The sequence below is a fragment of the Camarhynchus parvulus genome, chromosome 10, assembly GCF_901933205.1.
Source record: "Camarhynchus parvulus chromosome 10, STF_HiC, whole genome shotgun sequence".
NCBI classification, from domain to species: Eukaryota; Metazoa; Chordata; class Aves; order Passeriformes; family Thraupidae; genus Camarhynchus; species Camarhynchus parvulus.
The window spans coordinates 1960458-1988211 of NC_044580.1; the positions used below are offsets into that span (position 1 = coordinate 1960458).

Below are 27754 nucleotides of genomic sequence, written 5' to 3' on the forward strand. Positions count from 1 at the left end.
GGGCTGCTGGATCCAGCAGTGGCCATAAATCAGCGCCCCCCAGCAGGCAGAAACACACACTGGGCTCATCCTGGCTGTTGGAGACACCCCTTGGCCACATGCAAAAAGAGGAGTGGGATGCAAGGGATCCCCTGGGAGCCCAACTTCCTTCACCCTGTTTTCTTGGTGATTTGTGGGAGAGGTGGATCCGCTCTTCTTTCATGCCTCATAAGCTTCATCGCTGTCACAGACACGTAACAGGTAATTAACTACTAAACAGCCATTTTCTCCTCCTCTCTGGAGGAAAATTGCTCACCATCCAGCTAGAAAATGTTTCTTCAGTGGTATGCAAGAGGGAAAAGAAAATGGGCAGCTTTTTCGGAGTGATGGGGGCGCTACAGCCAAATAAGGGCACTTGCAGCAATGCCTGCACCACAAACACATGGATCCAGGAGAAATGAAGCCATCAAATCTGAGAGATAATGCTTAATTGGATGTGGGTGCCACTGTGCCCAAGCCACATTTGGCCTGTCAGTTTTCCAAGGAGAGTGGTTTAGGAGCATCAGCTCCCTGTCATTTGTTCTGACAGCAGTGGCCTCCATCATCTCTTTACAAGGACGTTCCCTTTGGGGAATTATCCAGCCAATTCTCCCAACATAGCCTTCACCCTGAGTGCCCCAGGGCACATTCACCCAAAGGTGACACCCAACTGCAAACAGCAAATCCAGGTTTACCACCATTATGTCACCTCCTGATTCAGCCCTCCAGTCCTGCAAAGTGCTTGCAGAGCACCAAGTGCTTCATTCTGAGTTTTGATCACCCTCATGACACAGTCCTGCATCACACTTCCAACTCCAAGCACATTGTCAAGCACCATTTTTTAAGGTCATATGCCAACCAGCCTTTGGCCCATGAGAAATGTAACATTTTCCTAAACAGAAACCCTAAAGCAGGTCCAAGTTTCTAGAAATGCCAAATTTTCTAGCTCGAGGCAGAAACATCCAGAACATGCACCCAAAGAACACTACAAGCTGTCCTTGGCCACGGAAGAGCTCAGGGATGCAGCAGAGCTGCTCCACAGAGGCTGTGTTAGCAAAGGGATGCACGCTGATGCTCAATTCAAATCAAGAGAACACGAAAAGAAGGGGAAAAAAGTAGGATCACAAAGAAATCCAAACAAAAGCCGTCAGCCAAACTTTTGTTTGAAAGCCTGTCAGGTCTAGACTGCAACGTGTGAGGAAGGAACAGCTCGAAACCACAGCTGCTAATGGTTATGGATTTGGCAATCAAAATGTCTTTGTTAAAAAAAAAAGAAAAAAAGTTAACTGCCTGACTATTGAGGCTACAAACCGCAGCCTTGATGCATTGTTGCAGTCAACATCCTCCCTGCTGTTCCTGAGCGCTTACAGCTGCTGCTGGCAGCTCGTGTGCTGGCACATGCTCCCTGCACCAGGATGCACAAGGAATTTTGTGAGCCTGCCTTCCTTTCCCCTTCTTCCCACCACAATGCCTGGCAGCCCTGGGCTGCTCTGCCCCTCCATGCCTGGCTGGTACAACCAGATGCAGGGAGCGGATCCATCCCCATCCGGCGGGTGTTCTCCGCCTCCAGCCCGGAGCCCGGCTCCCATCGAGGTGTCTCTACACCACAGGCTGTACTTTGATTTGAAGGGCAGGGGAAGCAATTAAAACATAGTAAGTAATAACAGGACTTTGAAATGTAGATTTAAAATTCAGCCTTGTGCTGGTGCACTCCGAGCTGTCTGCCAAGGGACTCAGCAGCTGCCCAGCCCTGCTCTCCCTGAACCGGCAGTGCAGGACCTACAGCCACCAACACCCTCCTGCCCTCACACCCCAGCCCGGGACAAAACCCGCCCAGGGTAAACCCTGGAAAGGCTGGAGATATTTATAGAGTGCCTGACAATCAGTTCAGGAGAAACTGGGTGGACTTGGAATAATATTTGGGAAGGCACTAGGCTGAAAGGGCTGTTTGAATGCGCCTGTGGGGCTAAGCTCAGCTCCAATGCCTGCACCCTCAGCAAGGAGAAGGGGAAAGCAACAGGGAGGAGGAGCTGAGGGGAGCCAGGGTAGCTCAGCTGGCAACATACAGTCAGACTTCAAGCAGCTTCACAAAGTCCTTCCACAGTCAGAGCTGGGAAGCACAGGGGTAGGACACACAACCGAGCCGGAAAACCCAAACGTTGGGAGCACAGCCCTGCCCTGGCTCACCTGGGCAGCTGCCTCTCCCCATGCTGACCCTTGCTGCTGCTCCCCAAGGAGGAATGATGCCAGCACCTGCCCCCAGGACTGGTTCAACCCCTCGAATGGGATGGGATCTCTCACAGGACCAGGAAATGCATTGGAGCGACCGGTCTGTTCAGCGTTAGGAAATCAGTGACACACCAACAAAAGCTGAAGCAAGCAGAGTCCTTGGGCACTCTGCATTACTGTGGGGGTTGCACTCTGCAGCTGACACATCATTTGGGGTCACCATGGAAAGGGTGGTCACGGCCCAACCTGGATGGGAAGGCAGTGGGGCACCAGACCTGGGGCTCCAGGTCAGTTTTATCTAACCCTCAGTTTCAGGATTAAATAAAACCCAAACACTGAGAAGGCAGCAAGTATCAGTGACCACATCTGAGAGAGGGAAAAGGCCCTGCCAGCTCATGAGTAGTTTTCTGAAATGGTAGCAGAGGCAAAGTCCACAGTCATCATTAATTAAGTCATATGCTTCAGCCTTGGCTTCGCTTTCTCCCTTGGGTCTAGGAAACCAGAGGAGAGGGCACGCAGGCCTCTATCATTCGATTTCTTTGGCATGCTAATGCATTCCTAAATTAATCATCATCAAGTGACAATCTCTCCTTCATCTTAACAGCCTGAGCAGTGACCTGAGCAAACCTGCTGGCTTATGCAAGGCAGCTGGAGCCTCAGAAGAGCCTCTGATGAAAACCAAAGCACTTCCCATATGGAAAAACTCCCCCATCTTTTACCGTCTCTAATCCAAACCAGCTGCATTCCTGCTCTGCTCCCAGAACCACAAATCGGGGGATTTTGTGGGGTGAGAACCTGAATTAAAGAGATGCATCACCCTGTGAGCCAGCCTAATGCCTGACAGCACTGGATCTGGCATCTGGCTACACAGAAAAGACAAATTCAGCTCAGGAGAACGCAGGGCCCTGTAAAGTTCAAAGGCCTTTCGTGGGTTGCAATCATTAACAACCACCTAGACTGCTCCAGAAGGAAGGATATCTGACCTAGCTAAAAATCCTTCACTGGGAGAGGTGCCTCAGGAATGAGAAGGCAAATATCCCAGTGGTGGAGGCAAGGAAGGGGCCAGGACAGCCACAGCACCACACAAACAGGCATTTGTCTCACTCAGAGCCTGCACTAGGAAACCCTTCCCTGAGGGACCAGGTCCTCATAAAAAGTCTCTATGCATTTATACTGTTCCTAGAAGCACACATCAATGTCTGTGTTTGTGTTTCTCCCTCCCATTAACTCCTTAGGAAAATACTCCCAGAGGGCTATTGTTCCTTTATTTGGAGATAATCTAAACAGGCACCTTCTGGAGTCTAAATATAGAAAGTCTCTACCCTTCTTCACTTCTATTTGAGAATCTAAACCAAGTTCTGTACACTGGGCACCTGAGTTCATTTTTTTTGTTGTTCTTTTCACCAGGGAGCGAAGAGGAGGCCAAAAGTTTAAACCCAAATTTCCTGAGTGGGAAAGCTGGAGCCTATTTAAATGATAGTTGCAATCTTGTGGTACAAAAATAGCTTCTACATGTTCCCTGAGCAGATTTAGGACACTAAGTGATCACCTAGAAATGAAAAATAAACACTTAACTCCCATCAAACATAATTAGGTAATATTTCAGCCTGGTATAATAGCTCCATCCAGGTATTGGCACTCGAAATAAGCCAAACACACCTATCAACCACCAAAACAGCAGCAGGAAACACTCTTTTTCTAGTTAAAGAGCCTCTGAGATCAAAGCCATTAGCAAAAGGAACATGGACTTCAGAGCACATGGAAATGGCATCAATGTAAACACTTCCCTGCTGGCTTTAGTGCTGTGCCAAGGCCTGCCTGCCCCATCCCACAGATCCCAAGTGGGCACTGCTGAAGTCACTGACACCTCCTGCAGGAAAACAAGGGCAGCTCCTTGCTCTGCTCAAGGTGTCACTGACGTCAGCCCCGGAGCAAGGAAAAGCCTCAGTGAACACTTGGATCTCCAAGGGGGAAAAAAGTTTCCAGGTCACCTCTAGCTGAAAAGTGTAACAAAGGAATCATTCTGGTCTTGAGCAGGGATTTTTGGGTTGCTGCCAGGAAGAGAAGGAAATGAGCCCAGAATGTGCTCTGAGGAGGGGCAAGATGTGCAAAGCTCAACTGGAAATCCTGAGATTTCAGAGGGATCTCCAGGCACCAGGCAAGCAGGGCTGAGCTCAGGCTGCAGCTCCTGCTGCAGTTCCCTGCAAACAGAACAAGTGACACTGAACACCTGGCCTGGACCCTCCTGCCTGAACACAACTTCTGCTGCCAGAGCAGCTTCAAGCCAAAGATCACAGCTCTGAGCAGCAAGATGTGGTGTAAATAACCTCTGACTGGAAGAAATGATTTATTTTTCACGTGGGAAAGAGACCCAGAGGAGCAGATTTAACTAGTTCATGCAATAAGCAGCATAACAGGGATTAGGGTACCTGACGTGCCACTGATCCTAATCACAAGGACATCTCTGCTCTTCCTCTGCTCCCTGCCAGCTCCAGCACTACAGATCCTGTTCCATCATCACTTCCCACACGTCCTCAGGATCTGCAAACCATCTCAGCAACGTCAGCTGGGCCTCAAATGCTGCAGGTAGGGCAGAGGAAGGTAGGGACCGCCCCCTCTCAGTGGTGATGAAAGGCCAGGCTCACATGTGCAGCAAAAATGTGGTTAAATAACCCCTCCCTGGTCATAATGCAAGAGCTCTGGCAGGGAATGGGTCTGACTCTGCTGGGGCAGCGTTGCTTCATTTTGGTTTTTTGAGCACAAGTGTAAAAAAAAATTAAATGAGGGTAATGATAGAAAAATACCAGCGGGGTGCCACAACATCTTCATTAGCAACTTGAGAGAGGATGCAAACAGCAGGGAAATTAAATCTGCAGACAGTGCTAAACAGGGAGTGGGTGACAGCAGTAAAAGGCCTGAGAGGTAATGGGAGAGTTACAGAGGGGACAGACCACAAAGCCATGGAATCTGACTGGATAAAGTTGGAAAGGACCTTAAAGCTCATCTAATTCCACCTCCTGCTATGGGCAGGGACACTTCCCACTATCCCAGGTTGCTCCAAGCCCTGTCCAACCTGGCCTGGAACACTTCCAGGGATGCAGGGGCAGCCCCAGCTGCTCTGGGCACCCTGTGTCAGGGCCTGCCCACCCTGCCAGGGAACAATTCCTTCCCAATATCCCATCCATCCCTGCCCTCTGGCAGTGGGAAGCCATTTCCCCATATCCTGGCACTCCTTGTCCCAATCCCTCTCCAGTTCTCCTGGAGCCCCTTTAGGCACTGGAGGGGATTCTAAGGCCTCCTCAGAGCCTTCTCTTCTCCAAGCTGAACACCCCCAGGATGAAGAAAAACAAACCTAAGACCAGGAAGAGTCTGCCTTGCCTATGGGAACAAATAGTCACAAGAGTCAAACCAAACTTTTGTGGCTGCCAAAAAACACTGGATCACCACCAAAACACCGTGAGCAGGCCAGGAACTATTTCATCCTTGGGAGGTTGGTATAACCTGCAAGTGAGGCTCACCCTGCACTTGTGAAATGATTTCTTCTGGAACATGCAGGAGCCTCAAACAGGAGGTGGTGAGGAGGAGAGGTGTGAGCCAAAGCACAGCGCCTGGAAAAGCTCCACCAGAGCTCAATCCCCGAGAGGTCTGTGCTCTGCATCACCTCCCCTCGCCTGCTCACACATTCCTTGAAAATACCCAATGTTTCTGCACGCCCTAAGTGGTGAAAAAGCATCATGTTCCTTGCCTCTCTGCCTGGGCTACAAGGAATCTTTGCACACTGGGAAATGGCTGGATCACAGTGCTGACACTGCTGATGAACCCAGGCTGAAACACCCACGTGAGCTACAGGAATTTCTTACTCCCGGCGAGACCCAACTCAGATTTCTGAGCTTTGTCATCTTGCTGACAATTGCAATTAAATTCAGCTCAGCTTCCTTCAGATGCACTTGCTGCTCCTGAGAGCCCAAAAAACCAGACATTTCCTCAGAAAGCAACTGCAGAAAGGTTCACATCTCTGGATTTTAGCTCACAAGCGAGGGAAATTACCGCTGCTTAAAGGAATCCTGGGAAAAACAGACAAAATCATCAGAAAAAGGCAGGAAATTAGGGATTATAAGCAGTTTGGAATATGGGAGCAGCAAAAAGGCAGAGAAATGCAACCCAGGAAATGCCACAGCATTGAGGAGAAAGGGAAATCAGTCACTAACAGGTTGGATAATGGTGCTCCTGGAACACACTGCTCTGCCTCCAGCCCCTCTGCAGCCAAGCAGCGCCCACAAACTGGGAGGGATTTCCAGAGAATGTGGCTGATTGTGAAGGTCCTCCCTGGGAAGACTGAAGCTAGTTACCTACAGCACAATTCCCAGATCAGGGATGCTATCACAGCCATTCTACCAATGCCTGAACCATCCACAAAGCAAGAGGAGGGATTGTGACCAAGAGAAAAGTACTTGTAAGACACCAAGATCTATTTTCCCACCACTGTTACAGACAGCAGGAAATGGACAGAAACCTACACTGAAGCCCAAACTGAAAATTAGTGGATGCTACAAAAGAAAATCCCTACAATGGCCTCAGTGCCCCTTCCTCTCCCTCTCCCTCAGCTTGTTCCCATACAAAGCCAAATATTTCTGTAGGTTTCATGGTATTCCAGTCCCAAAGCTCCCTCTGCTGCTCATGCTCTAACTTCTCTGCCTTCCTCCTCTAATTAAGAGACACAACCTCATCAGAAATACACTCCCTGTCTTTCCAGGCATCTCTCCCAAGCAAAAACCTCAGAGGGTTGGGAAAGCCAGAGGAGCACTTCCTGAAAAACAGCCCCAACTCCTGCTGCCTCTCCAGCTCTTCACAGCAAGATCATCCTGGTGCATTCCTTCCCAAAGAACTCATTTATTCCGCCTCACAAGATGGTCATGGTTCACTATCAAGCCCTACAAGGTTTGGTGATCCAAACCTGACATGCACAAGGGGCAGTGGAGTGAGCAGGGATGAAATGGGATCAGGAACAGCCGTGCTTGGTGCTAAGTGCAGGTTTTGTAAGTCCACAAAATACAGCTCAGGGGAAGCTCCTGCTCCAGATTTTGGGAGCATGGAGTCAGTCACAGCATCACACTCAGGTCTAAGAAGGTCTCTAGTCCAACTTCCCAATCAAAGCAGGGCCAACACTCAATTCAGGAGAGGCTGCCCACAGCTTTGTCCTTTTGGGTCTTGAAAACTTTCCCAGGTGAAGACTGTTCAACCCCTGGGCAGTGCCCGCCCCACTGCTGGGCCATCCTCATGGTAATTTGTTTCCTTAAGCCACATTGAGCCCTCCTCTTTCAATTTATGACCCTCCTGCCATGTATGTCAGCACAGAGCCCAGCTCTGTCTCCCAGCAATCTCCTTGCAGGAAGGGGAAGATCTCTGTGTCTCCTGCCTCTCCTCACAGGGCTGGAGCCCCTAACACCCTTGTGGTCTCCATGGGATTTGCTCCAGTTTTTCAACAATTTTATGGTGAGCCAAGTATTCTAGATGTGGTTTAACCAACACAGAGTTACCAGTTTCTATTGGTTTTGATTCCTCTGGGGTTTGTGCCTACTCCAGGGCAGCAGGTTAATAGATACTCTCCACTCTATCTATTAGATGCAAGAAGGTCATGGGGTTAGTAAAGCATGAGTTTATTCTCAGGTAAATCCACACTTGCTATTCCTAATGCCCCCTTCCTCCACGTGCCCAAAACTGGCTCCCAAGAGCAATCTTTCTATGAGGTTCCCAGAGACCAAGGTGAAGTTGACTGGCCTGAAGTGTCCAGATCTCCTTCCTTTCCTTTCTAACCACGGCTGCAACAGTTACAGAGCCTCCTCTCCTGCTTTCCATAACCACCCCAAGCTAAGAGTGGCCTCACAAGGCCACCTGCCAATGCTCTCAGCACATCTGGAACACATCATCATCACCCATGGACTTCCATAGGTTGAGATTTCTCAAGAGACTCCTGATTCCAGCCTTGCTTCACTGCAGGTAGTCCTGTGGCTCTCCTGTCCATCCTCCCTGGTGGGAAAGAGCTCACCTTTCCATGGCTGCATCTCCAGGTCACTCAGTGCCCCAAACAGGGCACAACACTCACCAGCTAGGCCAGTGTGACACCACCAGTGAGGCCACTGTGATCTCCAGCTCCTGTAAGAAGCACCAGGCAGCTCCAGCAGCTCTGGTCCATGATCCCTCTGCCATGTGTCCTACACCAGGGCAGTGAGTGCCACTGGCACCACAGGGCAGGGACAAGGTCCCAAGGCACAGCACCACCACTGGGGCAGAGCTGTCCATGTTTCCATGCTGTCCTGAATTGCCAGGCCCCCTCATGTCCTCTGCCACATAAATCCCTGCAGTAACTTGTGTCTTCTCAACACAATCTCAAATTTCCACTAAATGTCTTCTCCAGAAGCAAGTTCCACTGCTTTAAAAACCTGCTGGTTACTGCAAGCATGGAAAGGTTCATTTCTGTACTCACCTGCTCCTGAAATTGCTCCTGTGATAAACAATCAGTCACGTCCACACAGCCCAGGAGGCATCCTGAGGGATAATCACTTGGAAATTCCACATCTGCAGCACAAGAAACAGCTCTTCAGGGAGCCCATATTCCCACACACAGCTGGGGTCTCCCAGTCCCCAAGTGCCCTTCCCTCTCCTCCAGGCACCTCTACTTTTTGAGGCACAAGAACACATACAGCAGTTTTAGCACTTTTTTGGTGCCTTTTCCAGATCAGGATATTCCTCATGAAAGATTAGGGCTGGGAAATTTAATTTTATGTCTAGCACTCCCTACTCAGCAGAGAGGGATTTCTGGCATTGCTCATTATGTGGCTCAATGTACCAAATCACTCGAAGAACCAAGGAGAGGAGTTCACCTTTCCTGTGCAGCATTCTGTAGGTGGCCTCCAGTTCAGAGATTTCCTGAGGGGAAGGTCTTTTAGCAGTAGCTGCAATCCATAACCTGCCTCGATGAGATGTGTACCAGGTCCTGCCCTCCACCCTAAAAAACAGAGGAAAAGGTAGGACTAAAACTTCAGGAGGAATCACCCACATTTTCATTCAAACATAGTCAATTCCTGCTGCTAAGCTTTGCCCTGATTATCCCAACTCAAGCAATGTGTCAGAACCACAAAGAAAAGCTGAGATAGGCAAAAAACAATGTCACAAATAAAGCAGAGCATGTCCTCAGGGCTTTAGAGGACATCAATCCCCAGCAGGGCCAGCAGAACACATACACAGGACAATCTGCTCACAGAAGTCCCTCACAAGCTCCCAAAGTCACACAGAAAAATCAAGGGAGCAATAAGGGATTAGGTCTTTGCATTGGAACAGTTGTCTGGAGATCCTGGAATTCTGCAGCTCTACCAGAGTGGCTGGAGCATCCCCAGAACACCTGGATGAACAACCCTGGCACATTAAGATTTACAGCATCCTTAGTTTAGGAAGTGAAAAAGCTTTGGTCTCCAAAATGAGAAATGTGGTGAAGGGATAAAAAAGGCTAAAGTAGATTCTTTGCTCATTATTAACAGTAGCAGCTCCTTTTTGCAACCCAATTCCCAGCCCAGGAAGGTGAAGGTAGTGGCAAGGGTTGGGTTTCTTTTAAACAAAGCCTGGTACCACTGTTGCCTTCTTTATGCTGAACAAAAAACCCAGAAGAACATATTTTAAGTGATTATCTTATTTGCTTTTCAAATTCCACATAGGAACGCCCCAACTATAGCAGTGAAATCTCAGCCTCTCTCTACACTCACTCACCCACTGTGAAGAAATTTGTCCCTTACAGGTGAGGTACTACCCAAAAAAAGAAGATTCTCCAGTTTCTCAACCCACTGGAAGAGGAAGCACAACTTCCATACCAGGAGCTACCACAGGTATCAGTCATTGCACAGGGCCACAGAGATCCTCTGAGGAACACAACCTCCCACCTCCCCTGTGGAGCAGGAGCTGCCTGGGACACCTTCACCTTTTGATGCCTCTCACAAGCAAGGAAGCCCAAGGCTGGTGCAGGCTGAGGCACCAACCATCATCTGAGATCTCCTGCAGCTCCCGGTCCTGAATCCGCAGCCGGCTCCGCTCCGAGCCACACTCACTTCCAGCCTCCATGGAATGAACAGTTTTCCTTTGTGGGAGCAAACCAGTTTGGTCCACCCACTTGAGTGTGTTCAAAAGAAACAGGAAAAAGGTTAGCACCTCTCCAGGAGTAATGTGTGCAAATCCTATCTGAAGTTTTCCTTCATTACCCTTATGCTCTTTGGAAAATGGGAATCTGACAGAAAAGGCTTCAAAAAATAGAGGTGAAAGGGTGACACAGCCTTAGGCTGACTCCCAGAAACTCTTCTGCATGCCTGAAAAGGAGGCAAGATGCTAAACTCCAGTAAACCAACCCACCAGGAGCAGGGCATTGTCAAACCTTCTCTATCCCAGACTGAGATGGCCAATGAGGGACACAGGGGAGGAAAGAGGGGTGAGAAACAAGGGGAAACAGGGGGAATGGCTTCCCACTGGCAGAGAGCAGGGTTAGACTGGATACCAGGGAGAAATTATTCACTGTGAGAGTTGTGAGATGCTGAAACAGCTTGTCTAGAGAAGTCACCCCATCTCTGGAAGTGTTCTTGGCCAGGTTGGACTGGTGAAAGGTGTCCCTGCCCATGGCAGGGGATGGAATTAAAGTCCCTTTCAACCCAAACCATCCTGTGATCTTTTCCCCAAAAGATCCCCTTCTACAGACATGCTGGAATTGACAATTCTCAGGCTCAACTCCCCAAAATTAGTCACTACTCTGGAATAAACCACAGAAGCCGCACTGACCAAAGGAGCAGGCTGGAGGAGACGGGGATTCACCAAAACCCCCGAGTTTGGTGTCATCTCTGCCCCAGGGCTCCTGGCTGGCTCGCTCAGTGCACCACAGCTCATGGCTGCAATGGTCTCATCCAGTCTGCAAGCACAAAGGAGAAGGATGAACATTCCCTGCTTCCCCTGGGAACATCTCCCTTCTCCCCACACACTGACTCAAAGCATTTTTTGCCCCATTCCCCCCAACTAAATGACTTCCTTGCTCAGTCTGATTTCCAGTCTGAGCAGTCACTGCTCTCTAGTGCAGAAACTCAGCTTGGTGTGAATTTGAGCTCAAGTGGCTCTGTTGAGACAGGCCTTCTGAAACACCTCTTACCCAGGCAGCTTTAACAGGCGTGTCAGACCACTCTCCATAAGGATTTGCACCTCCTTGCTCTCAGGCACGCTGCCAGCCCTCACTCACTTGCTGTGGTACTCAGCCATGTTGTTGTCTTCCTCCAAGATCTGCCTGCCAGCGAAGTCGATGGTGATTTTCTTGGCCAGCCGGGAGGCGTGGCGCAGCTCCCGCAGCTCCTGCTCCCTCTTCTGGAGAGCTTCCCTCTCCTGCTTGGAGAGCCACTGGTTGGAGTCCGTGGCAAAGTAATCCGACTCGTCATCGATGACCTGCGTCCGACGCACGCTGGGAGAGCAACCCCCACAGGAGAAGATGAGCATGGCAGAGCCTCAAACCCACCCTCCAACCTGTGTAGCCCCACTTTTCTCTTCACAGAGAAAAGCAAGGCACAATTCTTCCCAAGAATATTCTTATCTCATTTGCTGTGCCTGTGTTTGTGCAAAAGTAGAATGCAACATGGAGACTGTTTACCTAAAGTGATGGGGTTTTGTTTCCTTGGCCTGTCAGGGGACTCTGTGTGTTGGGACTGTCTCTGACAGTCACAAGATTCTGTGCAGAGTTGAGTGCTCGGCAGATTCAGTTTAGATGTAATGTAATAGTGTAATATAGAATAATATAGTATAATAAAGTAATTAATTAGCCTTCTGATAGGATGGAGTCAGATGCATCATTCTCTCCCCCTCGTCAGGGTTGCCTGCAAATTCCATAAACCTGCTCTTTCCCATCCCTCTGGAGAGCTGCACTGTCAGGGACAAAAAGCAAGGACCATTCCAGAGACTCCCTCCTGTCCCACCCAATGCCATAGTTAAGGTGCCAGTGGCTGTCAACGTGATATTTTATGAAAAATCCCTTTGCCAGGATTTTTCTCCTGAGAAGTTGAGAAGCCTCAGAAAAGAAATGTAAACAATAATTATCTGATTGCTTGCAATGTGGTTTGGAGGCTGCTTACCAACAGGTGCATCCTGGATTGGCTACATGTGAACTGTTTTTTTTACTTGATGACCAATCCCAGTCCAGCTGTGTCAGGACTCTGGTCAGTCACAAGTTTTTATTATTTATTCTTGTTTTAGCCTTCTGATGTCTCCTTTCTCTTTATTTAGTATAGCTTTAGTATATTATTTCTTTTAATACAATATCATATCAAATCATAATATAATAAATCAGCCTTCTAAGAACTTGGGAGTCAGATTCTCATCTCTCACCTTATCCTGGGAACCCCCAACACCACAACAAGTGGCTGTGGGTTTTAGAAGGAATTCCCAACATTTCTGCTAAAGGCACCTCACCTGCCAGGTCATTTATGATGTTCATAACAGTCTCCCACCTAATATCTTACCTGGTCCTATCAAACTCCAACAGTTTGTCTTTGTGCTTCACAGCCATCTCCAGGCCTGATTTGAGTCTCGCTTCCTGCTGAGGCAGCAAGCCTTTGCTTATGGCATCCAAATTCCCTGAACTTTCAGCACCTGAGGCACAAAACAAACCATAGCTCAGCAGTCAGTGTGTTAAAGTCATGTGGGTGGGCCAGGATGCAGAAAATGCCCCCTAAACTAAATGCCATGCCAGGAGCTGAAAGCAGAGCTTTGCAGCAAGATCAGCATCCTTCTGCGAGGTTGAAGCCACAATTTTCCCTCAAGTCCATTTCAAAGACTCCTTCCTCCAAAGAGGAGGAATCACTTAAATATCACAGTGATAAAGTGTGGGTAGAGTTTAGGGAGAAGCTCTTGGCCTTTGGTTTTCCTTCACCCTTCCCTAACAATTTGGGCAGTCAAAATTCCTCCCATCACCAACCACGGGTCTCAGCCATAGAATCATGGAATGGTTAGAGTTCAAAAGGACCTTAAAGTTCATCTCATTCCACTCCCTGCCATGGTGGAACACCAAGGACACCTTCCACTACCCCAGGGTGCTCCAAGCCCCATCCAACCTGGCCTGGAACACTTCCAGGGATAGGACAGCCACAGCCTCTTTAGAAAACCTGTGTCAGAGCCTCACCACCCTCACAGAGAAGGATTTCTTTCCAATATCCAATCTAAATTTCTAATCTTTTCATTCAAAACCATTCCTTCTTGTTCTATCACTATCTGCCCATTTAAGTAGTCCCTCTCCCTCCCTTTCATAAGCCCTCTAAGACTGGGAAGGGCTCAAAGGTCTGGAGGCTTTTCTTCTTCAGTAACAGCCCCAGCTTTTTTAGGAGTCCCCTCCTAAAAGCCAAACCCTTCCCTCATGCTGTTACCCCCACAAAGAGCCTCTTGCCCAGGACAGATTCCAGGGAGGCCCAGAGCCTTCTGCTGCTGTTTGTGGCTCCCTCAAACAATATCCTGTTCTGACACAGCACACCAGATTCCCAAACCAGCTGTTTCCAGAGATGGAGAAATCTATTCCCAGCAAATGCTCTTCTTTCTTACCCCTCGTGGCAAGGGGCCCAAACCCACCCAACCAACAGGGAACAACCAAAAAAACACAATAAAAGGCTTGAACCCAGGCCATGGTGGAACAAACCAGTGCATTTCACCACACTGGGAAATGCCTTCATTTCAGGGAAACAATTGCCTCTATTTCCCTTTGGTCACTGATCCACAATTTTTACTCCCAAGACAAACAGCAAATCACATTCCAGCTTTTACCTACCCAGGGAACAAAACAAGAGCTGGCAGGGGCAGGAGGGAAAGAGACAAAACAGGTAAGAAAAGAGATCCTGAAGCGTGCCAACATCTGTATTGGAAGGATAGAACAGACTGGCTGGTGCTCCCAAGGACTTCCATCCTCCTGCCACCTCCACAGCTCTAAGGAGAAGCCCAGATCTGGAGTAAATATTTCCCCAGTTCCTCAGCAAAGCTTCCAACCAAGAACACTATGACCTTGGCTGTAGTTCAGCTAAACTCAGACAAACATCCCCACAATGCACAGGTCTTTGCTGGGACACTGGGTAGTATTTCCTCTTGCTTTCCTTGGCTCTGTTCCTATTTCTAGCTCCCAAGGTAAGTGTGAGACAAGAAGAGCCATTAGAAAATATTAACCACCACCTCTCTAAGCCCAGTAAATCAGACAGCAGCACTTTATCTTGCACAGCACACATTCCACAGGAGACTTATCCTAATTTTCAAGGACTGCTACAACGATCCAGTTCATGGGATTGATTCTGGAATGCTGAATGAGCAGCCTTGGGGCCTCAGGGAAAGGACACCACACGCTGCCATGGGACACTTGCCACTGTCACCTCTGCTGAAGCCTGGGAATGCTGCCTAGGGCTTGCAGGAGGAACCAAGGAACAACTTCCAATCTATTCTTTCAATGCCAGGCAAAGGGCAGCAATGAGGGCAAGTGGCTCAGTGAAGTCTGAAGGGAATAATGCACATAGACCATTTGGATTCATTCTATTTCAGGTATGGAATGGCTACTGACCTGCCATGAGCTTCTTCAGCAGCTTCTGGCTCTTGTTGGAGTCCCGCTGAAGAATGTCCTGCTCTTCTTTAGTGCACACCTGGGGAAAAGAAGGAAATGAAGGCTTGGGAAGGACATCACATGGGAAGGATGTCACAACTTGACCAGTTTCAGAGCCCTGGACAACAGTTCAGGCTATTTAAAGTGGCAGTGAGAACCCACACCTCCTTCTCTTCCCCACTGACATGGGGAGAACCCTGGAAGCTCATTCTTTAACAAAGAGAAAAGCAGAGTTTGGTCTCTCCCTGTTCTGTGGGTGGACATGTTGCTGAGTGAGCTCAAAGGACAAGAGATGAGCTCAGAACCATCCCAGACAGAACCACAACCCTTAACTCCACAGTTTGTCTCTCCTTCTTGGCCACTGGGAGTTAAACTGGTCTTTCAAAATAGCAACCAATCTGCTTTAAAACAATTTGCTCTACCCAGTTGAAATTCTCCTCTCACATGAAGAAGCATTTCCTCTGCCATCAATAACTTGTCCCCTTTCTCCAAAAGGTGCCCTTTGAACTGAATCTGGTATCCCAAAGGATCCATATCACACAGGAGTTGAAGGAAAAGCAGAACACTGCTCCTGACAAGGAGATCAGGGCTGTGCCTGGGATGGGGCTGAAGCCTTGCAGAGATTTTGGACACTGCAGTGACACACAGGAGACTGCCAGAAACCAGACAAGCTCCAAAACCATGTAAATTATGGGGGAAACCTCCTAACAGGTTCTTTCCTTCCCTGATATAGAACTCTGCAAGAGGAAATTCAACCTGAAGGGCTACTTCAGCCAACTTCTCCAGGTCCAAGCAGGGCACAGAATTCACAGAATCACTGTGTTGGAAGAGACCTTAAGGACCATCGAGTCCAACCCAGCCCCAACACCTCAAATAAACCATGGCATCAGGTGCCACATCCAGTCTATTTTTAAACACACCCAGGGATGGTGACTCCACCACCTCCCAGGGCAGGCCATTCCAGAACTTTTCACTCTTTCTGTGAAAAGCTTTTTTCTGATATTCAACCTGCATTTCCCTTGGTGCAGCTTGAGGCTGTGTCCTCTGGTTGTGTCAGTGCTGCCTGGAGAGAGAGCCCAGCCCCAGCTGAGCACAGGCACCGTTCAGGGAGTTGCAGAGTGATGAGGGCAGCCCTGAATCTCCTTTTCTCCAGGCTGAGCACCCCCAGCTCCCTCGGTTGTTCCTCCCAGGGCTTGTGCTCCAAGCCCCTCAGCAGCCCCTTGCAGTAACTCCCTGGTTACTCACCAGGGCCCCACAGAAGAGGCAGGGCCCAGAGCCCTCCTGCTCACAGACAATGCGCCCGCACTCCAGGCAGTTGTTGATGAGCTTGTGCTTCTGGCCCAGGCACTCGCAGGCGTGGCGGCCCGGGATGAGCACGGCCAGCCTGTCCTGCCCCTCCCTGGTGTACAGGCTGACATACTTGGGCTTCTTCTTGCAGGAAGTGCTACTGCTGCTGACCCCACTGCTGCTCTCCTGGGCCTGGGAAGGAAAAAAAAATAAACAAACAAACCGTGCTCCCAGTGCAGCACTGGCAGCAGAGAGCCAGCACTGACCCCTGGGCAGGCCCGGAGGCTCACACAAGTGTTACTCTGCCTCACGGTAATGAAACTTGGACCAGACCCCAGACTGAGCGGAAAGACAAGCTCAGGCCTGCCAGAAAAGCTCCAAGGAATCCAAACAAAGCAAGGACACCAGGATGCACCCGAAGTTTGCCACCCATGCCAGCTGGAGCTGGTGGGATTTGGGCAGCGAGCACTGCTCTCTGTGCTCTGCACAGCCTCACGCCTGTTTAACAGCTCCAACAGCAGCTCAGCTACTCCTGATGCCTCAGGGTTTGGCTTTTCTATTTTTCAGATTCTGTTCTGCTTTGGGGTGTAAGTCTAGGCTTCATATTAGGAGACAGTAAGCTCTCTGCACAGAGCAGGGAGACACAACAATTCCTGCTCTAGCTGGGGACCCAAGGACAGCTGATTAAAATCTCAGCCCCAAGAGCACAAACAACGTGGGCTGGAGAGAGAAAACAAGCAGGATGGGACTGCATGGGCTAAAGCTGTAACTGGACAATTAACTCCAACATACAAATGGACCAAAACTTATAAAAGTGAGAGATCCCATGACCTGTGGTCCATTTTGTGGCCATTTTGGGTTGTGCTGCCCAAGATGCATCCATTGAGGCCTCTTAATAAATCCCTACTTTATTCTTTAGCTCTGTCTAGTCTCTGTTCTGGGTCAGCCTTCACAAGGCATCACTCCCAAGCTCATTTCCAAGGATTATTCAGACTCCCTGTTTGTAGCTGCACAGCCACCTCAGCGGAGCTTTTCCACACAGGAGGGTTCAAGTACTGAGCTGTAAAATAAATTCTGCTCCTCCTTCTGTGATCTGGCCCCAGTGATTTCATGATTCACCTCTGAGTTTCAATCTGGTTTAGTGACAAGCAGATGCAGCATTTCCAGTCCTCCCAGTAAAGTCCAACTGGTTTTAGTGCCACTGCCAGAGTCAAACACTGCCACCAGGAAATAAACCCAAAACAAGATGAAATTACTTTGGCAGATCTTTCTCACTTTTTTTAAAAATTTTAATTAAGTTAGAAGGTAACTACAAGAAAATGGAACATCACTGTCCACTTTTAACCCACCAGTTCAAAAATGTTGTGGCTTATTCTGTAACACTTTTACAAAATACTTTCAGCCTTTGCAGCCTCCCTGCTCCAAAAAGTTCCATTTAAAAACATGAATTCAAGTTCCACTCCTTACCTTACTCAGGAATTGCAGCATTTCTCAGGTTTTGGTGTTTCTAGGCTCTTATTCTACAGTTTCTTTCTGAAGTGTTTCAGTTGCTAATTAAAGCTTCAACCAGTGTGACTGAGATAGTTTAAACACAGTAGGAAAGGATGTTCCAACCACTTGGTGGCTTCAATTCCCTACCCTCACATCTGATTTAAAGAAATCCCTTTTATTTCTAATTACAGCCTCAACTTCCTTCATCTGCTCTCTCTTCTCAGGCTTTCTGGGGGAGAAAAATCCATGCTGGCATATTTGCTACCTGGTGATTATTTTACTCCCAGTTACAGACACAAACAGACACAATCTTTCTCCCCATCTTGGACATAATAGAAACATGGAAATGGTTAGGTTGGAAAAGCCCTCCAAGGTCACAGAGACACATCAATAACTCTCCTTCCTTTCCTCTCTCTCCCTCTCCCTCCTTTTCTCTCTTCTTCCTTCCCTTCTCTCTGTTCTCTCTCCCTCCCCAAGTGCCACATCCACATGTTTTTTGAACCCTCCAGGGATGGTGACTCCATCACTGTCCTAGACAGTCCATTCTAGTATCTGCCCACAGCTTCCATGAAATTTTTTTCCCTAATATCCAACCTAAACCTCTCCTGGCACAGCTTGAGGCCATTTCCTCTCATCCTGTCCCTGTTCCCTGCGAGCAGATGCCAACCCCCACCCAGCTGTCCCCTCCTGCCAGGGAATTGTGCAGAGCCAGAAGGTCCCTCCTGAGCCTCCTTTTCTCCAGCTGAGCCCCCCAGCTGCTCCTGGTGCTCCAAACCCTTACCCAGCTCTGTTCTCTTCCCTGGACACACTCCAGCCCCTCACTATCCTTCTTGTGAGGAGCCCAAAACTGACACCAGGATTTGAAGGGTGGCCTGAGCAGTTCCCACCTGCGCGTCCCAATGTCCCAAACATCCATTTCCACCTTCCAATCACATCTTCACCAGTGTCTGACACCCTCTTTCCCCAGGCCCCAGGCTCCAAGCCTTTCCCTGGCCCCCACACTCACCTTGGCCAGGTCCAGGGGGGTTTTCACCTCCTCCCCATGAGCACTGGGCTCGGGGTGTGCCGGGGTCTCCTGCCTGTTCCTCCCTTTGCGCTTCCCCTTCTTCCCTTGGTCCCCAGCCCGCAGCACTTCCAGAGCCTCTGCAGTGGGAGCAAGCACAGACAGAGGAGCAACACTCAGATCACCCCAAAGCTTCTCTTCTCCAGGCTGAACAATCCCAATTCTCCCAGCCTCTCCTCCCAGCAGAGCTGCTCCATTCTCTGAACGCTTTGGTGCCTCCTCTGGACTCACTCCAACAGCTCCGTGTCCTTCCCGTGCTCGATTGCTCTCACACATCATTAAGCAGATAAAATCTGATGGAGCTGGAACACACCAGGCTGTGGAGGGATGGCAGGTGCACAGAAAGAGCTTGGGATCAAAGATGGGCCTCTGTGGTACCTCCCACCCTGCTGGGAACCTCAGGAAAGAGCAACACTGGGGATTGGGGAGCAACTAAACTGCTCTTGCCTCTAATAAACAAATCAAGAGAGAGGCTGGGTAAGTGCCAGCAGAAGAAAAATGTCCCTGGACTCTACTTCACGACTGAAAACGTGTAGCAGCAGCTCTCTGGCCACAGACTTTCCCAGAAAAATCCTGGGAAGCTGTGGGAAACTTAGAGGAAAAGAATTCAAACCATTATTATCTCTCTTTCTGTAACCACTGTTTATAGATATGGTTCTCTAGAGTGTGCTACTGATAGCCACCAATAAGTGTGTGAGAGGTTTTCACTTTGAGACCAATCAGGTCTTAGGTGCACCATTGTTTCTATAAGAACTGTAGAGTTCTAATCATCAAGTGTCTTCCATGCCTTCTTGTGAAAAATGTGTCTTTTATGATTGGCTTTTCCCAAATATTAAAATTAATATTATATGTGTTGTGTTAGAAAGTGATGCTGTATTAATTCTCTTAACTACTGTGTTAAATATAGTTTTAGGTTATAGAAAATGCTAAAATAGAAACTGTGCTATGTAGGATATTCTTTTTTTTAAAGAAAGGACTTGCAGTGAGACAGCAGCCACAGGACACCAAATCTTTCAGAGAAAAAGAATTTATTGCCCCATTATCAGAAGAAATGAACTTCTTCCCACCTCGAAGGCGCTGTCAGGATTCAGAGGAAGAAGTTGACACTGACCAGACAGAATCCTGTGTTTGAATGGAATTTATGCATCATGAATGAGGTGCATGAATATGCAACAGGCTGTTGCTTTTAAGGGTTAATCCTCTGTTAACGTGGGTCCTTTCTCGGGCTCGTGCTGCCCAGAAAAAGGTACCTGGACATCTGTAACTCTTTGTCTCTATTGTCTCACATTGTCCTAATTCAAATTGTCCAAATTATTATTACTCTAATTGCATTACTATTTTTATAACCACTTTATTACTATTAAACTTTTACAATTTTAAAAACAAGTGATTGGCGTTTTTCACACTTCTGGATCACAGAGTCAATGCTAATTATTACCTGGCTGGGGGCCTGCTACCACAAAAACGGGCTTAAACAGCCCCCAGTCAGGGATGGGGTGGTATCCACACAGGAATTCGTGGCATGGAATTGTTTGTAAGCAAAACAAGCGGGTTTATTTGGGAGTTTCCCGCTCTGCAGCACTCACCGTCCTTTTTCCGGTAGGCTGGGAAGGGCTCGGAGGGCAGCTCGGCAGATTTCCTCCACCTGCTCAGCAGCTCTTCCACAAACCAGTTCTTCTTCCCGTCCGTACCCTGAACAAGGTCAACAACGTACTCGCGGATCTCCTCCTCGTTCGTGATGGACAAGATGTACCTAGGGCGGGCCGGGGTGGATTAAAATGGGTGAGGGGGAGGATGGTCCGCGCTCCCATCGCACAGGTGTGACATTTATCTTTCCTTTTCCATCAGGTTTCTGTGGAGACCGTGCTAAGGCCATGGCAGGAGGTGGAACGATATGATCTTTAAGATCCCTCCCAACTAAGAGCAGCCTGTGATTCTGTCACCTCACATCCCACCTCCCGCCGCTTCTCCTATCCGAATCTCCACCCGAGCGACAACCCCGGGCAAACTCCCGACAGCTGCTCTGGCACACCGTGTTTCCTCCGTGCTGGACCGAGGAGCCCCTGCCGCCCGGCCCCGGCCCCGCTCACCTCACCACGTCCTCGCCCACGTCCAGCCCGAAGTCCCCGCGCAGGTGTTGGACGCACCAGGCCAGGAGCGCGCTGGGCGCCGCCATCTTCCGCGGGGGACGGGAAACGCCGCCGCACCGCCCGGCACCCTCCCCTTCCTTTTCCCTTCCCCCCGGGAACGCGGCCGCGGAGCGCCAGTTCCGTGGCCAGTTCATTCAAACCGGGAATGGTTTGGGTTGAACGGGACCGTAAAGCCCCATCTTCATTCCATTCCATTCCATTCCATTCCATTCCATTCCAACCCCGCGCTAGGGGCAGCGACACCTCCCACTAGACCACGTTATTCCAAGCCCCGTTCACCGCGGCTTGTAAACACTTCCAGAGCTGGGGCAGCCACGGACGCTCTATCCAACCCGTGACAGTCCCTGGCTCCCCTCACAGGGAATTTCTCCCCAGTATTCCGCCGGGTCAGAGGAGAGCGGGAAGGGGAGCGGGACGGGGGCGGCCCCGTGCTCCATTGGCGGGCTGTGGCCAATGGCGCTGCCGGGGCGGGGCCGGGCCGGGCAGTGCCGGGCCGGGATGGCGCGGACCAAGGCGGATCAGCGTGGTCGTGCCTTCCGCAAGGGTGCGGGAACGGGGCAGGGGTGGGGAGCGGGACGAGACGGAACGGGACGGGACGGGACGGGACGGGGCGGGGCGGGGCGGGGCGTGGAGCGGGAGCGGGAGCGGGCTGGGCTATGGGGAGTTCCGAGCGAGAAGGGAACGGGACGAGCAGGGCTGAGGGAGCGAGAAAGGAACGGGCAGGGCTGAGGGGTGTCTGGAGCGGGACGGGACGGGCTGAGGGGGCGGGAATGGAACGAGACGGGCAGGACTGAGGGGGTTTCGAGCGGAACGAGACGGGCAGCGCTGAGGGGGCGGGAAGGGAACGGGACGGGACGGGCTCAGGGGGGTTCCGAGAGGGAAAGGAACGGGACAAGCTGAGGGGGGCTTCCGAGCCGAACGAGACGGGCAGGGCTGAGGGGGGTCCCGAGCGGGAAGGGAACGGGACAGGCTCAGGGGGGTTCCGAGCAGAACGAGCAGGGCAGGGCTCAGGGGGGTTCCGAGCGGGACGGGACGGGCAGGGCTGAGGGGGTTCCGAGCGGGACGGGACGGGACGGGCAGAGCTGAGGGGGTTCCGAGCGCCGCTGCTGAGCCCCGCTGTCCCTTCCTCCGCAGTGTTGGTCGCCCGCGCTCCCCGCAAGGCGCTGGGCTCCGGCAGCGGCAGCAGCAGCAGCGTCAGCGCGGGGCCGGCGCTGCCCGGCCGGAGAGGTGAGCGCCGCCCCTTCTCCTCCCTCCCTCGCTTTTTCCTTTCCTTCTTTCCTTCTTTCCTTCTTTCCTTCTTTCCTTCTTTCCTTCTTTCCTTCTTTCCCTCTCTCCCTCGCTACTGTGAAAAACGCCAATAACTTGTTTTTAAAATTTTAAAAGTTTAATAGTAATAAAATGGTTGTTAAAGTAATAATATGATTAGAGTAATAAAAATTTGGATAATTAGGATTTAGGACAATACGAGACAATAAGAGCAAAGAGTTACAGACGGTCTGGGTATCTTTTTCTGGACAAAATAAGCCCAAAAAAGGACATACGTTTACATAGGATTAACCCTTAAAAGCAATAGCCTGTTGCATATTCATGCACCTCATACATTATGCATAAATTCTATTCAATCAAAGGATTTCCTCTGGTCAGTGTCAACTTCTTCCTCTGAATCCTAGCAGCATCTTCAGGGCTGAGCAAGGCAGAAGAACTTGATAAGAGAGCAATAAATTCTTTTTCTCTGGAAGATTTAGGTGTCCTGTGGCTGCTATCTCAGTGCAAGTCCTCGCTTTAAAAAGTATCTTACATAGCATAGTTTTTATTTTAACATTATAACCTAAAACTATACTTAACACGCTACTTAAGAAAATTAATACAGCATAACTTTCTAACACAACACATCTAATATTCATTTTAATATTTGCAAAAAGCCAATCATAAAATACGCATTTTTCACACTACGTTCTTTCTTCTTTTCTTCCCTCCTCCTCCTCTCTCTCCTTCCTTCCTCCCTCCCTCCCTCATTTGCTCTCTCTCTTTGGCCCTCCCTCCCGCCCTGCCCAGGCTGACCCGGCGCTCCCCGCAGGTGTCCGGCGCCCCGTGGGGCTGAACCGGGTGTGTGTGAGGCCGGTGCCCGCCTGGCAAAGGGGCATCAGCGACTTCCTGCAGCTCCCATCCAAGGAGAGCCGGGCCTCCGATGGAGACACGCCCGGGACCAGCGGCCTGGAGTGGGTATTGGGGCAAGGGGAAGTGTGGAAACCCAGGGAATATTTCTCTGTCTGCTCTGGGGTGCCCTGACCCCCAGGGGAGCACTGACTTTGACCCTCATTCGTGGAGAAAGTTTCCCAGACTTCAAGATAAACTAGAATCCACAAAAGTGTGAAATAGATTATGGAGAGCAGTGTAGGTGTATGACTTGGTGAGGAATTGAGGTTTTGGGATTTTTAGTGTGTTGTGAATGGAAGCAAGATGGAGGGCACAGGGTGTCATCCTGGGTTTCTTCTTCATGCTTCTTCTTCCTTCTTCTTCGTGGGTTTGGGTGGCATTTTGTAATTGGGCAGAAAAGTCCCATTGTGGGCTCTGTGGGATGAGTTATTGGGTTAAAAGGGAAAATAATCTTAATTGGATAGTTTAGTCTTAAAAGACCTTAGAACGAGAGATTGTTGTCCATTTTGTGCCTTCTAATGAAAAGGTGCCCAGCTCACAGCAGTGAGACTGTTTCACTGATAAGAAATAATAAACACCTGAGTCCAAACATGAACTGCCCTCTCAAGTGCCTTCAATCCAGACCCAGAGAAACCCACAGCTGGTACCCCCACAGGGAAGCAAGCTGTGATTATTTTTTCTCTGTGAAACTCCATTTTTGAAAGGGCAAGTTGACAGTGTGTCTCCTGACCTCTGTGTCCTCATGGAAGTGATGTTTCTCACCAAATCTGGCAAAGTTTTCAGGGACCTCATCCAGGTTCCTGAAAATGGGTGGAGTGACTGGTAGTTGAGGGAAGTTCTTACTGCTCAGGCATAACTTTGCCAGCACAGTGAACTTTTGGAAAAGCTTAGGAGAGCACTAACAACTTCCACGTGCCAGGAATTGAATGGCTTTTCCAAGCTGGAGCCTCAGAGATTAACTATAGGCTGCATTACTGACTAAAAGGCAGCAGTATAAAATATTGTCTTACAGACACTCTATTTTCCATAGGGAATTCTGGGTTGAACCTCCATTTTTCCAGCAAATATAGGTATTTCCAAACTGCCAGGGAGAGCCCATAAGAATCAGCCCCAAACTGTCCTGCAGGACAAGCAGACAAAGGCTTTTAAGTTGGTGAAACAGAAAATGTTTGCTGCAGCAGAGGAAAACTTTCATCCCTTTAATTTGGAGTTTCTTGGGTTGAACAAGAACAAGGTGGTGGGAAGAGAACACAGGATAAAGGAGCCCCTGTCAGTCCTGATGCCTCAGGGTGCTGTCTGAGGCTAACTAATTCCTTTGGGCTTTGGGAAAAGGGCTTTGTTAGCCTTTCAAACCAGAGCTGGTTTCTGCTAATGCTTCTGAAATAATGCTCCTTACAGAGCTCGGCCCCTGCCACTGGATCCTGCCGAAGAGGGAGAGTGCTTGGAGGAAGAGTAGATGTGATCTGACCTCGACTTTCATGTTAAAATGCTCCTCCTGCTCGAGCTGGGTTTTGTACATTTGCATAGCTCTTTGCTTTTTTTTTATGGCTTCCTTTCAGCTTTTGTACAAGACTAAAAGTCTGAGAGATGGCACAAACACTGGAGAAATTAATTAATTTTTACTGTTTGGCACTTAATGTTGATTGTAAACCACTGGTTAAATTTTTATCTTGGTTTGCTTGAGTTCCTCCTGCTTTTGTCTTTCATCTTCTGCCTACCTTGTGTTTGTGCAAGACTTGCATGGTCATGGTTGTTCCGTTACTGCAAAGCAGATCCTCGTTTTTAATAAACTGAAACCATCTGAGCACACACCTGTGTTGTGTCTTTACTGTAATAAAAGCTGTTAATGAAGATTTCTTTGTCCAAAGATGAGAAGCTAGATTTGGAAAGACACTGGAGAGGTGAATGGGCAGCTGAAATTTGCTCTGATTAGAGGTGAAGTTTAACTAAAGCTGGTTGTTCTAAAGAATCAGAACTCTGAAAGTTGGGGGGGTAATAAATGGCTAAAACTAAATAAATCTTGTTATTGTAGGTGTTTTAACATTGCCACATAACTTTTGGGGTAATTCATAGGAAAAAAGCAAGTGGGGCCTTGTGATAGGTCTTGATGTCAGGGGTTTTGCTTCTGCTCCTCCTCAGCAGCTCCCTGAAATTAACATGATATTGTTGAGCAAATGAAAAGGGGAAGTTAGGAGGAGATTAAAATTTAAATTTAGCACACCAGGAGGGTTTAGTGGCAGCTCTTGTAGGTCAGCCTGGTGGGGAAAGCAGTGAATGCTGTAAAAACTTCTTCCTAAAAAGTCTACTGATAAAAAGGAGAGTTGTTACAGAAAAGCAATTCAAGTTTGAATGAGAAGCAGCAATTGATTGCTTCTTAATAGAATTTTTTTAAAGATTATATAAATTAAGGGGGAAAATCTGAACAAGCCAGACTTCTTTGCCCTAACACCACACAAAACATCATCACAGTGACAGGTGGCATTAGTGGCAGCACTTTCCTGTCCCTTTGACCTGCCAAACCAGCCTATCCTCAGTTCCATTTCTCCTCTAAAAATGCCCGGGAGGCAGCAAACACCTGGGGGCTCTGATCAGCTCCCATCACCTGCATGCCCTCAGCTGCTATCCGTGGGCAGCTGCTCCATCAGGGCTGTGCAGCTGCCGGCTGGGAGGGGGAAGGATGAGGAGCTGCTCATCAAGGAGCAATGTTGGGATCTCTAGCTTGTCAGAGTGACCCCAAAAAATGTTCCAAAGTCTCTTTTCCCAGCCTGGCACTTGAAGAAGGAGTCAGAGCTCTTCATTTCTCGCTCTCAAGGTTGTTTATTGTATTTTATCTATAAAATTCTTTCTCCTGTCCTGCCAAGGTCAGCTCAGCAAGACAGTCCGAGGCACTCTGCCTGCTCCAGGGCAGTGTTATGTCTTTATACTAAAAACTACATGTACAATATTTACAATTACTTTCCAATACCTATCACCTGTGTTAGACAGTGAGCTTCTACTCTAAACCAATATATAAGTGCCAACATCACAGCAGAAGATGGGGGCCAAGAAGAAGAAGGACAAGGGCTGGACACACCCAGATCCCTCCATCTTGCCTCCCAAACCCCCATTCCAGAAACCCCAAAATCTACTTTTTCCGCCCCGTGATAACTTCACTGTTATTCTACCTAAACTGTTGTGGCTTGCTGATCTTCATATAAGGCTGGTAATTTGCTCCACGGGTCATAATCAAACCCCCAGGGGCATTTTGGGCTCCGTGCCAGGGCTTCTGAGCCCCCTGGCAGGGGTCTGGGCTGTCCTGGACAGCCAGAGGGATGTTCTGGGTTCCCACAGAGCAATGCCCATGGAGACCTGAATCACAGATCCCAGAAGGGTTTGGGTTGGAAGGGACCTCAAAGCTCATCCCCTGCCATGGGCAGGGATACCTTCTACTAGCCCAGGTTGCTCCAAGCTCTGGCTTTGGACACTTCCAGGGATGGGGCAGCTTCTCTGGAAAATCTGTGCCAGTGCCTCACCACCCTCACAGGGAAAAATTCCTTCCCAATATCCCATCTAACCCTCCCCTTTGGCAGTGGGAAACCATTCCCCCTTGTCCTGGCAATCCAGGCCCTTGTAAAAACAGTCTCTCTCCATGTTTCTTGTTGCTCACTTCAGGTCACCGCAAAGCTTCTCTTCTCCAGGCTGAACAATCCCAATTCTCCCAGCCTCTCCTCCCAGCAGAGCTGCTCCATTCTCTGAACGCTTTGGTGCCTCCTCTGGACTCACTCCAACAGCTCCGTGTCCTTCCCGTGCTCGATTGCTCTCACACATCATTAAGCAGATAAAATCTGATGGAGCTGGAACACACCAGGCTGTGAAGGGATGGCAGGTGCACAGAAAGAGCTTGGGATCAAAGATGGGCCTCTGTGGTACCTCCCACCCTGCTGGGAACCTCAGGAAAGAGCAACACTGGGGATTGGGGAGCAACTAAACTGCTCTTGCCTCTAATAAACAAATAAACATGCTCCCTCTGCACAGATAAAATCCAAATGTTTACAACAGGACCTGCAGTCTTAAAGCTGAGTTTTCAATAGGAACAAAATGCAGAAGATGTTTATTTGGCTGCTTTCCTGCCCCAGTGGGAATACAGGAGGGTGACCTTCAAGCCACCCTCCCTGGGCTGGAGCTGATTTAGCTCCAGCTGTGCCCCTGCTGCTAATCTTTGAGTCTAGAGGGGAACAGGAACAGCACCCAGCTCTTCTGAAAATAAGGGAAAAAATTAGAAAGGGAGAGAGTGCTAAAGCTCAGGAGCTTCAGACAACCCAAAATAAAATTTATAACTAAGACCAGACTTGTAAGAGGTTTCCATATCCAAAAGCTTGCCTGGTTGTGTTTTTTGGGGTTTTTTCCAGCGATTGTTGTTCCAATAAAAATCTCCTTAGAATGCTGAAGAGAGCTGCCCCTATGCTGACACCTGTGCTGAAGGATTTCCATCAATCTCAAGAGGTGCTTCAGCCCAACAATATAATTAATAGTGAAATTTAATGTGGTAAAGAGGGATCATGCACAGTGCTGAAAATTAATTTAGAGATAAATTGTCTGTATCACTGTACTGGGTGTAATGTCACAGCACCTAACAGGTTTTCCCTGTGAAAGGGGATTTCCACTGTCTTAGGGCAAGAGGTGTGGTCCAGAGCACCTCCTAAGGCGAACAATCAGCTGGAAATCCAGTCAGTATTACTTTTA

The 27754-nt window shown here is 49.1% G+C and overlaps 2 protein-coding genes across 2 annotated transcripts in view; one reads left to right on the forward strand and one right to left on the reverse strand.

Annotated features, from left to right (window-relative positions):
• Window positions 1-21265, reverse strand: part of TRIP4 (thyroid hormone receptor interactor 4) — a 30620-nt gene extending 9355 nt beyond the window's left edge. The window contains exons 1-11 of the mRNA XM_030955155.1: window positions 20816-21265; window positions 20312-20478; window positions 18669-18805; window positions 16130-16363; window positions 14846-14924; window positions 12777-12906; window positions 11510-11725; window positions 11062-11188; window positions 10217-10404; window positions 9129-9253; window positions 8732-8823 (exon numbers count right to left, since the gene is read on the reverse strand). Coding sequence (XP_030811015.1) covers window positions 8732-8823; window positions 9129-9253; window positions 10217-10404; window positions 11062-11188; window positions 11510-11725; window positions 12777-12906; window positions 14846-14924; window positions 16130-16363; window positions 18669-18805; window positions 20312-20478; window positions 20816-21009 — 1689 coding nt within the window. The 5' untranslated portion in view covers window positions 21010-21265. The remainder of the gene's footprint in view (window positions 1-8731; window positions 8824-9128; window positions 9254-10216; window positions 10405-11061; window positions 11189-11509; window positions 11726-12776; window positions 12907-14845; window positions 14925-16129; window positions 16364-18668; window positions 18806-20311; window positions 20479-20815) is intronic.
• An 86-nt stretch (window positions 21266-21351) lies between these two features.
• On the forward strand, window positions 21352-24843 carry PCLAF (PCNA clamp associated factor). Its single transcript, XM_030955639.1, has 4 exons — window positions 21352-21419; window positions 22010-22102; window positions 22953-23094; window positions 24431-24843. The coding sequence occupies exons 1-4, from the start codon at window positions 21374-21376 to the stop codon at window positions 24486-24488; spliced, it is 339 nt and encodes a 112-aa protein (XP_030811499.1). The 5' UTR covers window positions 21352-21373; the 3' UTR covers window positions 24489-24843.
• Window positions 24844-27754: the final 2911 nt, after the last annotated feature.

Coding starts and splice junctions, on each gene's coding strand:
- PCLAF (XM_030955639.1), top strand. CDS start 21,374: ATGGCGCGGACCAAGGCGGATCAGCGTGGTCGTGCCTTCCGCAAGG. Junction 22,103..22,952: donor GGCGCTGCCCGGCCGGAGAG/GTGAGCGCCGCC, acceptor CGCTCCCCGCAG/GTGTCCGGCGCCCCGTGGGG. Junction 23,095..24,430: donor CCCGGGACCAGCGGCCTGGA/GTGGGTATTGGG, acceptor TGCTCCTTACAG/AGCTCGGCCCCTGCCACTGG.